Source organism: Lepisosteus platostomus, chromosome 21 (assembly GCF_059453375.1).
Source record: "Lepisosteus platostomus isolate fLepPlt1 chromosome 21, fLepPlt1.hap1, whole genome shotgun sequence".
NCBI classification, from domain to species: Eukaryota; Metazoa; Chordata; class Actinopteri; order Semionotiformes; family Lepisosteidae; genus Lepisosteus; species Lepisosteus platostomus.
In genome coordinates, this window is record NC_142631.1 from 13,138,024 (window position 1) to 13,150,344 (window position 12,321).

The 12,321-nt window shown below is 35.2% G+C and overlaps 1 protein-coding gene across 2 annotated transcripts in view; it reads left to right on the forward strand.

Moving 5' to 3' along the window:
* Positions 1–12,321, forward strand: part of astn2 (astrotactin 2) — a 649,131-nt gene that overhangs the window by 151,707 nt on the left and 485,103 nt on the right. For both annotated transcript variants that reach the window (XM_088614565.1, XM_088614566.1), the window contains exon 3: positions 3,195–3,573. In XM_088614565.1, coding sequence (XP_088470691.1) covers positions 3,195–3,573 — 379 coding nt within the window. The remainder of the gene's footprint in view (positions 1–3,194; positions 3,574–12,321) is intronic.

The window sequence follows — 12,321 nt, forward strand, 5'->3', positions numbered from 1 at the left end:
ATGCACTCTAAACTGCCTTTTGAACTTAATTGTTGTATTTTCAACTTTTTAATGAGAGTAAAAAAAATATAAAAAAATAAGCATTGCTTTCTACTGATTCTATTAAACAAACAATATTTATTAAGAAGACTGATACTATCTAAACACAAATTTAAGCAACAGATTTAAGAAGGCCAAACCGATTTAAATATTTTTTGGTTTTACTTCAGCTATTACATTGCCTTCAAATTGTCCAGGGTCTGACTGGAGATGCTCCCTCTTTTTTGTTTTTGGTTATTGCAGCACGTTGACAGTGACTTCAGTCTGATGATTAGTACAGGAGAGCACACAGCGTGATCACTTTTGTGTTAACTCAGGTGAAACAAAGAGAGATTATTGGTTTAATTTCAGATTTCTACTTCATAAAGTGGACTGATTTTGCTGAATAAATAAGATGAACTAGTGTAATTTCATCTTTAAGAATTTCACAGTCTAAACATTCTAGGCCTCTGAAGGCACCTCAAGTGAACACAAATGATTTATGTCCCTAAACACAAACCCTCTTTAGTATCATACAGATCTGTGACAGAAACGTTCTACTCCCTGTAGTGTAGAGTATTTTTAAAATGATTCTTCTTATTTTTCTAGGGGAAAGCTATTAATTCTGTATGTTTCAGAGGTCTGGAAATGTCATTCTTAAATTATAATGGTTTGTTATGGGTAATTGAACTTCGTTTTGGCCTATCATTGTCAATATATCATTCTACAATTCCCATTGTAAAGTATTGTGACTCTTGTCAAATCAGCCACACTGCTCTGCCTTGAATGCCACTAACTGTCAATCTAGAACTAATTTTAAGTTGTTTCATCGATCCATTAAAACAAACTGTCACCCAGCATAAAACGGTATATCCACATAGAGGAAATATGCTTAATTAACTGTAAGCAGCTTCAGAAGAGCTGAACTTTAAGGAATAATTGTTTTTGAAGAATCTTTGCAAGAAAGTGTTCTATGACGATACAAATATTTAGGCTATAAAGTACGGGGATTGATGAATGTCTTTAAGAATAATATGATTGTTTATATTTTTAGAGGGGATTGTGAGAGATTTGGAGACATCCTCAGGCACAAACAGTGCAGTATCAAGAACTGCTTTTATGGCAAAATATGTTTTTATCTTCTTAAGAAGGCAGTTTACAAGTACACCCACTCTTTACTGTACGATTTCGGTTGAGATCAGAGGATGATATGAGCACCCTCTTCTGGTGAGTCCTGATTGCTGGGCTCACAAAATGGGCAGTGCCCATAGTTCCACAGAAAAGCACCCCAAACAGCATTTTAGATCTCATGCACTAAATTATCATATAAACATGGCTTGAATCAAAAAGCTATTCCCCATCCAATCTCAAGTCAACACTGACTACACGTTGAGTGATAGAAATGAATCATACATTTTGAACCTGTTGTGACAGTAACAATTCTTCAGTGCAACCAAAGAGAAGGTATACCAGAACATTCATTACAAAACCAGGTTATTAAAACAGATAAAGAGTAGCACTGTATATGAATTACAATAGGTGAAATAAATTTGGAAATGCTGTGTGGTGTTTAGGAACAGTTAACTTTAAGAACATTATGGAAAAAAAACTAAAAGATAATTACCCCAATGTTCGTCTGAAAACGACCAGATTATATAGTATAATAAGAGTAATATGGATAATGGATAATGTGTGTTTAATATAATAATTTTAAACTATACTATAATACTAATAGCATTGCACAGAGAAAAAAACATTTATATGTCATAGTCTAGAAAACAAGTTATATTTGTCTACAAATTTTGTCATTTTGTAAGGTTTTGTCAATCTTACTCTAGCGTGGATAACAATAGCTATGCTTTCTGCACTATGCTATGGGGTTCTATCAATTCTGATGGGAAATTTTCATTTACGAATATGTCTGGAGCGTGCTGTATATTACAAATAAAATATATACATATACTCTATACATATGTACATTCTATACCTGAAAAATTATATTCAGAACGGGTCTTATTCTCAAATTTGCTGTTTTGTTTTCTGATAAAAAGCTCTTTAATTAGAAACATACTGTAACATGATAAAAACATGTCGACCACATTTTCCATATTCATACTCAAGAAGATCTGTAAGAGAATTTAATACAGCACCTAACCCCAGACCAAGAACAAAATGTACAGTAGATCTTAAGTTTTGATTATTTCTTTTTCCAGCTCTGAAGCTAATACCTTTTTTTTTTACTGTAGGCTGTTCAGTTGTGTTTAAGACTTTATTTTATAATGACAAGTAATGAATATTTGCTTCTTGAATATCTTTATCATGTCTTTATCATGAACAGGTAAAGTACACTGGGTTTAGCCCCTAGCAGCACTGGAGAAAGCTTGAGTCTAATGTATCCAAAATTAATGTGCCCAGAAAAATATGCAGGATTGATCCTTAATTCTGCAAAGAACATTACACTATACTCAGTAGAATGAGTATAAAATTAAACTCAGAGATAAACATTATAATCTCTGAGTATAACATTATACTCAAGAGATTTGGTTCATTTTGTAAAAATGATTATGCATAATGACAAGAAAATATCAGGAACAAAAGTAATAGAATAAAGGTAACAGTGAAATGGGTGTTATTGAAGTGTATATTATAAACAAAAATTGTTATCGGTGCATTTATATACCACAGTATAAAAATTGGTTAATAACTGTTGAAACATTATATCGCAATAAACAAAATCCTTGAAAAATTGTCTAAATCCCCAGAACCTTACATCCAACTTGAGCAAAATATTTCTTTAAATTAAAATGGGGTATTGTTTACATTTTATTCTTGCTTCAGAGTGGTTAGTCTGTGTGGATTGAAATCATTCCATCATCAATCTACTGAACCTGAAAAATCAATAATTGGGGCTTCTTCAGGAGTTTCAAATCACAGCAGACAGTGTGAAAAAATATCCTTCCAAACCACATAGTAAGTCAGAGTACAAAGAAGAAAGAGATGCTTTATCTAAGAAATAATGGGGTTCTTCTGAAGCTCTGAAAAAGGTATAAAAATCTGAACTGAAGCTCTATAATTGGCCTTATATAATACAAATTGGTAGTTATATGACGACTGCGTGGGCGACTGGGTTGTAGCCATACTGACAACCAGAACTTGTTTGCCTCTTGTCCCTCCAGGGAGGCCTAATAGCGCTTCTGCTCCTGATTCTCATCTTCACCATGGTTCTCTACGCCCGGAGACGCTGGTGCAAGAGGCGGCGTGTCCCCCAGAAAAGCGCCAGCACTGAGGCCACCCACGAGATCCACTACATCCCCTCGGTTTTGCTGGGGCCCCAGGCCCGTGACAGCTTCCGCAACTCCCGTCTGCAGCCCCACAACTCTGTCATCGGAATGCCCATCCGCGAGACGCCCATCCTGGATGACTACGACTGCGACGAGGAAGAACAGCACCACCCCGCTGACGGCAAGAGAGAGGACGACTTTGGCAGCCAGGTGACTCGAACTCTGGAGAGCCTGGGAAAGGGAGAGGAAGACAAGCTCGGGCAGGAGAAACGAGGTTGGCCTACTTTTAAATTTACTTCCAAGGTCCTAAGCTCTGATTTTTGTGCTGAGACAGCAGAAAATGGGGGGGGGGGGGGTAGTGCTAGCACATTACTTATAGATTGTAATGAAAAACAAGTGAAAACATGAAAGCAGCCCATTAAAAAAATTGCTGTTCATCATATTTAACATCTCAAGTTGTTTTTCACACGAGATTGATGTTTAGTTAAACTTCTAGCTTCTGGAATACTATGGCAAGTTAGATACATAGATACAAAGTTATCCCACAGAGTACCCTGAGTCTCTACACTGTACTTGTTAGGTGTGATATTCAGGGTAAAATAGTCAAAGATTTCATTTATGTCCACTTTGGTAACTGCTATAGGCATAGATTTTGTCAGGCAGCAGAAACACAATCTTTGAACTGCGTTTTAATACAGCATGTTTGCTAGCTTGTGAAAGCATTCCAGTGCGAGCACAGTTCCTGAGATTTTTAAATTATGCATTTCAACTGCAACTTTTTATTTGTGCTAGGTTCCCAGCTGTGTATAACTTGTATAAAGGCTGTACATGTGAAAACTAAAACAGCACAGATTCTGAAATACAACATTGCCATCTGGAACAGGACATCTTTCTCATTTTATTGCAATTGTGTGTGTTTTCCTGATGATTAATAATTCAGTACAATAGGAGAAGAATAAATTGTTCATATCTGTGGACTGGCTGTTTTCTTGGTGAATGGTGGGACAGAGCACATTCCAAAGAAATGATTTAAAGGTTCTTCTGTTTGAAAGCAGCAAAAAAAAACAACAACAACCCAATCAACCTGTTTCATATTAAACAAAGACTTGCCAATTCCTTTTCATCATTTACTCAGTTGCAAATGAATGAAAAAATTGTGCTATTTCCTTATCAATCTCTTTGAATAGAATATACATGATTTCTCTAGAACAATAAATATCTAGTAACTCTATATTTTAAAGTTACGGTACAATTCATGCAAAACATTGTAAAATACATATTGAGAAAATTATTATTTACGATATATTAAGATGTATTAATATTATCTTTAAGGAGGCCATGTTTTTTCAACTCCACAAGAGTTCCCTTGTTAGATTACATTAAAGATAATAATTTGAACTGACTTCTATAAAGAAAGCTTTCAGTGATGGGTAATGCCTAACTGTTATACCAAAGAATCCATGATCCTGAAGCTAAGCCTTTAGGCAGCATAGTTTATATACAGTACTGTACAAGACAAACAGATTGTTGTCAAATCATGTTCTGTGCTTAAAACATGTATTTAAACTAGTCTGTAGACTGTAATTCGTCTACAACATATTGTGATTTTCACCCCATCACCTTAAAAAATGTGCTTATGAAGCTGTTTTTAGTCTGGGTATGTCTGGTCTGTTACACACCAACACCTACAACACAGTGTTATAAACAGCACTACATATTCTGGGAAATACACAATGAATTATCATGATAGGAAATACTGCTAGTCACTGCTACTTTCAGTTAGTTAGTATGTTTGGTATATAAATATTCAAATAAAAATTTGAAAAGAAAAGAAAAAAAACTTTATTATATTATTAATCTATATTTATATTTCATATTTTTAAAGTAAATCTTGCACAAAACACCTTAGGAGCCTGTATTTTCTGTACCAGAGTGTACTGTGCAGTGCAATGCATTAAGTCAGTGGCACACAAATGAAATGTGTTTTGATTTAATATAATAATATTACTTTTTTCAATGTATCTATTTTCTTTTTACTATTATAACCTAGGACAGTTTTCCAGCTATTCTATTTTCTGTGCTTTAATGAGTTCTATTATATTTGCCAGGGTATTTTTTTGTGAAAAACAAAATATTAAAACAAAGGAAATGCTTTCTTTAGAACAAACCAAAGAAAATATGGTCCCACAAATATATGGGCTGATTTTTATAGCTTCTCTGAATACCAACTAGGGAAAACAGTAGCGAATAGAGAGCCTTTGACACAGTTAAGATGATAAAATGTTCTGGTTTAAATAAACAGGAAATTGGCTGGTCTGGAGATTAGCCTCTTGAGTTTTCTTTTAGAGGAAGAAGGTGAAATACAAATGACAGGGTCTTTATACATTCCATGTCATTTATAAAGGGTCGGGAACTGTGTTAGAGCATATGACATATTTTGTTCTAAAACAAATTCTGTAAGGTTAATTCTGTCTGACTTTTACAGGAGAGAAAATAATATATAATCATTTCTCTTTATTGCTTGGCTTAATGTGCAAACAATATAAGATCATGTATTCAAACAAAGACTGTGCAAAACACAGAACTTATAATAAGGGGATATTCAGTGAACATTTATGTCTTATGGACATGATAAATGTTTTCCATGCATCAATTTCCAATAACCACATAGTCTAATACTTTAAGGAATGAATCAAACATAAATTCTATTCTCACACATGGATCTATATATACAATATACAGTTAAACCAATTTTTAGAATATAAAACCAATAACATGCATAAAAACAACACTGTAGTAGAATATATCTGTGAAACTATCTGTAACTATACCTTTCACTTATATGTAATGTGTTTTAGTCTACCTTGTAGGTTTTATTACTTTAATATAATAAATATCACATTCATATACTCAGAATCAAGTAAATATGCAAATGAGTTTGGAATAAATTCAACAGTCAAGAATAATAATGTGAATAAAGATGTTTTATACTCAAAGATGTGTTGACCAAAGGTCCTAGATGGGTTCAAGCATCCCAATGAGAAGATGGAATTGAGTTGGATTGGGTTGTGGTCTGACTTAGAGGCTTGTGCTGCTAGTGTCCAGGGTGCAGAGCGACAGAGATAGAAGACAGCATTGTCTAGATTCGTGCTTAGTAGCTAGTACGGTCTCTCAGGCACCTCTGCCAAAAGTTAGCATCTTGTTGAACTTCAATGTTGAAAAACAGTCTGTCCACAGTTGTCTTCTTGAGCACAGGCCGCAATATAGACAAGTGGGAGAACTTTGTTTGTTGTGGCTATAGCTTGGTTCTGAATATGCTTGGATATTCAGGATGTCAAAAAAAACAGGGTCCAGCTATCTTATTTCATTGGATTTCAGAAATGATATCTTGGGCAGAATTCTATACTTTCTATACTTTATACCCATTCCTCTGCACTTACACACTTAATAACAATTGTTCTAGTTGCTACAGCATTAAGTTAGAGTTTCACTAATTGCATTCTTAGCACAAGGTAGGATACTTCCTCAGTAGGACACCAAACACCTACACTTACACTTAACACAAGGGACAGTTTGGACTGGACAATTAACCAAATCCAGATTTATAACAATTATGGACAGTTACACCTTTTTCTAGATGCAGTTAGTGCACTGTACATATAAATTATTTTTAGTTCTCTTTTATTTTTTCTGTACTAAGACTTATATCTCCTGCAGAGTCACAGAAATGCTGGCTGTTTTATCTCCGATCTGTCCTACTGTGAACCTGCAATGTTCTTGTTGAAAACCCCAAATTTTGCCAGTTCTCTTTGGAATAGGAACAAAAAACAAATACATATTTTTTTCTACTGGTGTTGTCTTCCATATGTTAAATTCACTACCATTTTCAGGTGTTTTCAAAAGGAGACATTACTAACAAAGATGTTTCTGAAGCTTGTATTATATTTCTGTTTAACATCTAATTTAAACACTAACATGACATTGATTAATTACAAGACATCTTCAGTGCATGTAGCAGTCAGAAAATACTATACACCAAGCAATTACTTTATGTGGATTGCCTAATGAATGACTATAGTTTATGATCACCTTTGCAAATGGTATTCTAAGGATAATTTATGGAAGTATACATTTTATTCACCACTTTGTTACTCTGGCTTAGTTACAGAATTACAATTTACTTATCCAACAAAACCTCAGTAAAAAAACTTTGAACATTGACTGCTTGTTCCAGTAGCTGGAAAGGACAGAAGAACACGATCCTTTTCTGACTTTATGGGCTGCATTCACTAAAGGGTAGAAGATTTCCATTATCACAGTGTGGTGGAGAAAACCAACACCACATGAGAAAATGAAATTTTTCTACTGTATTCACTACACTAATGACGTGCCCAGTTAATGTGTGGTTAATGTGTAATCCTTATGTGGGAAATGGTTTAGTGTTTGCAGACAACAAAGGCACTTTAAATAATGCACAGTTGAGTAAGCCCTGGATGCTGCTTTCACTACCAACCTCTGTTGAGAGGTACAGCCCACATTTTCCCTGTGTTTACAGGATCACAGAATGCTGTCTTAGACTCCACAGTAAGTCCAGTATAACTACTGCTAAGATTAACTTACAGAATCCATATCTTCATTTTTTTCAGGCCAGTCTATCACATTAAAGCCAGTTTAATCAACATATGCCAGTAATAGAAGATACAGGCAAAGCCCAGATTAATATGATTGTGGGTAAAATGCTGTATTGTTAAGGAACAAGTAATAGGTTTATTCCATGCTGAAAAGAGAAGAAAGGAAACGCAACGTTTCGGCTGTGGAGCCTTCTTGGGGTGTGAGGGTGTTAGGGTTACAGTTCACCGAAGTTCATCCGAAATTACAGTATGTGCTCACACCCAAAGAAGGCTCCACAGCCGAAACATTGTGTTTCTTTTCTTCATTTTTCAGCACGGAATAAGCCTATTACTTGTTCCTTTGCAGCCTATGCTTGCTGCGCAGCTACCCACCTAAGATATATATATATATTTGGAATGTTTTGAATATATGATAGCTTTTGCTTTATATTTTCTATGGGATTCAATACTTGTGTATACTACGCTTGCGCCATAAGGGCCATAAAGATCTTCTCGAACCAAAACATTTTCATAATGTAACAAATATAATCACTTTGTAATCCAATAAGAGGCAAACTAAAACACAAAAACACCATATGTCAGGGGCACTTTGATGTTCTGCTTTTCATTTTGCTGTCCTCTAAATTCTGTGTTCAGCACTTCAGCCATCATTCCTCCACACTGTCCTGACTTGTTAATACCACCATGTTTCAGTTTTCCTTAGACTTACTGCTCTCTGAGGTGTAGTGAATTTAGCGGCCATGTGTGTTAGGATAGTGCCACTACTGTCAGCCAATAATGTTAGTACATAGATTTGGTAAGGTTGCGTATGCAGAGCACATTTTGCCCCCCTTTCATGAATGAAGCTCTATGGATTTGAAAATTGAAAAGAGGTAAGCACTCATGACAATCATGGTGGTCATATCTTTCCACTGAAACCTTGGTTTGAGAAAGTGGGGTTTGTGATTTTATTTTTTCTGCTTCGCAGAGGTTGGGGATTTTTTAAAGTGATGGACTAAGCTGTCAAATCGGTTTAAAAAGTTAGGTGAAAAATGCAGTGTGGCTCATTCCTCAGTAGGGATGCCGGGACAGGAAATTGCATGTTTGATATCTTAAGGATCTTTTCCGTGTATCGGTGTGCGTGACTGGGTACAAAGGCATTATTTTAGCATTAATCCATCTGAAACAAAAAGCACACAGGCGGAGTGCATGGGGAAATCTGTTTTTCACAAGGTAAAAAAGATAGTTTGTGTGAATCAGACTTAGTAAAAAGGGTGTAGTTTTACTCTATAATGAAGGGAAAACTATTTATATAGGCAATTTCAGGTAATAAAGGGACTTTGTCATTGACTGAATTGTATGAACAGATGTTCTACCGATAGCATTGAGCCAAATCAGTACTCTCACCTCTGGGTTTGCTTCTAATTTCCTTATTAATCAGTCTGATCACATCTCTATTTTTTTCCCTCAATTCCCCGGCATGATTAATAAAGTATCCTTCTCCATCTTGCGTTTTTTCCCGGCAAAGTCTGTCTGGCTATCTTGGCTCTGACAAAAATTGTATTTTCACAAACTTTAAAAGTGGCACTCAACTTGCTTTGCTCAGACTGTTTGAGAGGCAGTAATAAAATGATTTTTCTTGGCTGCTTTGCAATTTTGCTGTAGTGTTCAATGCTAATGCTTGACTATTAATATAACATTATTTGTATGCTACAAATAGAAAACATACCCATCATTTTTTTTTCTCCGCAAAGTACAATGAAGGAACACTGACCTAAGTGACTACCTCATGACCTTGTTGTGCATTTATAATTTACAGTTTGTGTATGAAATGTTATGAAGGCAGGGCTGTGATATTGTGCATGGAAAATTTCTGTTCCAGACTGACAGGATGTGCTGTGCATCTGTACAGTGAATCTTTACTTTTCAGATCATCTTCCTCTCAAACATCAATTATTTGGTGTGTTTTACATGGCCCAGTTTAGAATGGCTGAAAGTTTAGTCATTCAGCTCACCGCTACATTGTACTAGGACAAGGAGAATGAAAAAGCCCTAAGGCTACCCAGTTATTCTCCTTATTATCTCAATGTCTTCTGAATTTCTATGCTTACATTTCCTTAAATTAGATTTTTTAAAATATGTCCCTCTCCTAAAATAAACACATTTTACTTTTGGATATTGTTGGGTAAGCGAAATGAATATCTCTGACAGCTGCAGAATTTAAAACAGTTCAGGAAAGCACAGTTAGTAAATTGTCAGTTAAAACTGAGGTTTAATGATATAATAATGTGGAACAAAACCGTGACATTTAGGTGATGAGGACCTAGAATTGAAAGCCACAATCTTCCCTTTACTCTCAAAATCCCCTTTGTCATAGCTAGTCACCATTTGACTCAATATGATTCCCACAGTGGCAATAGGAAAGTTCAACAGGAGAATCAACTGGAGAATGCTAATGAGCCCGCTCAAATGCTTCTGGTAGGTTAAAGGGGTGTCTGTTGTTTGGCAAGACAAGAATACTCAGGCCAAAAACTTTTTCTCTGATCAGGAGTTGCTTTTGTTTAAAACTAGACTTGATCAGGTATACTGGTGATGGATGGACTACAGGGCTCAATCTCAATCCAGGCTAACTTTGGCTAGCTGAGTCAATGTTTTCAAATGTCCTTAATGCCAGCTTATCACACAGTAGAAATAAAACAATCTGTAAGAATAAGAAAATGTCTATATAAATTATCAAAAAGATTCCAATTCAATTTAGTTAATGCATGAAAAGCAAAATATATGACAATACATATACAATATACTGTAGTAAAGCAGACAGATGGGCCTGTCTCTGAGAGAAACTTCCTGGAAAAAGATATGTCCTGCTTCAGTGATCTAGTCTAGTAAAATAAGAAAACTGGCTATGGAAAGGACAGGCCACATTCTGGAAGGGAGAGTGTCACCACATCTGCTAAGTCAGCATCACATCTGTCTTACCCATCTGCATAATTGTTTTCAGATTGCAAAGGCTACATTCTAAAAATCTCTTGGAAGAAATAGTCCTCACATCACTAGAATCACTATATCTATATCCGTATGAAAATGATCCGCATACTTGGAAGTCATTCATACTGTAGGTAACGTTGATATCTGAAAGATCAAGTCACCTTGTTTTTTGGGCAAGAGGACATCTGAAGTATTAGCAGAGAAAGTAATGGAGTGTTTTATTCACTGATAAATAGGGTTTTGCCCTTGACAGATCTGATTGAAGATAATATGTGTGGAAAAGTCTAGTTGTTGCATTCCTTAAACCAAATGATTGAGCGGTGGAAGTGTGATGAAGTTGAGGGGGGGGATCTCATTTAACACAATAGCATCGCCAAAGTCCTTGAATGAAGTTTTTCTGCTCTTGAAAGCCAGTCTGAAAGAGTTTTGCAGACAGTTAGTGCAAGAATCCGCAGTGCTAAGGTTGCAAAAACAATGATAACATCTTGTAATTAATAACTTTTGCTCCCAACATCTGTGAGACCAGTCCTACGAAGAAATCAGCACAAGACAACTGCAACTAGCTTAGCTAGAAAAGTAGCAGAAAATCATTCTGTGCAGAAACTTGTCAGGCTTATGCATTGACACTGGGAGGACTGCATTTTTTCATAATTGTATTTCATTTTTATATTGAAAGGCAAAAATATAATCTTCAATATTTCTTTAATCTGTGTTTTTGTTCACCCATACCCTTATTTTGGATGATACCTAAATTTATGTATTACATACATGTAGTGTTTCTTTTATGTAAGTATGAACAGTTTAGAGTTTTCTCACTTCACATTTGTACTTATTTTTTAACAAGACATTTAAGCATGTATTTGAAAATTATTGCAAGAAATATAGAAATTGAATCAGTTTTCCTTTTAAATTGCTTGAAACATTTGGCACCACTTATGTAGTTATTTTAATCTGTAATACTAGGCACAATTTTAAAGGAAGAGTGATTAATGTTTGCTCTGTGCTCTATTTTAACTTGACATCTGTTTCTGAGTAGTTAAGTTGCTGCAAGTGTGAATATCTTTGCATTGTGTATAGTTTGAGTCTGCTGTTCTTCTGGCTCTCTGTATCTTTGAATCAGGACTACCTGACAGGACAGTCAGGCATGACCTGTCAGATACCTATTGATATGGCATTATTTTTCTGTGCTCTGCGTTATTATGAATATAAATTTCACTCATTCATTCAGCTGTTTCACATCTAATATGTATTGGCTGAGAAATATTTAATCACAGTGCAGCAGTTTTGTGATTTACAAAAGTAAATGGTCTATAACTAATGTCAAATTTTAATTGTTTTCAGTCAGTTGCTGAAATATTGAAAGGAAATTCAAGTAAACCTTTCTAAAGAGCATATATGAGTAATGATAACTGACATTTCTCTAG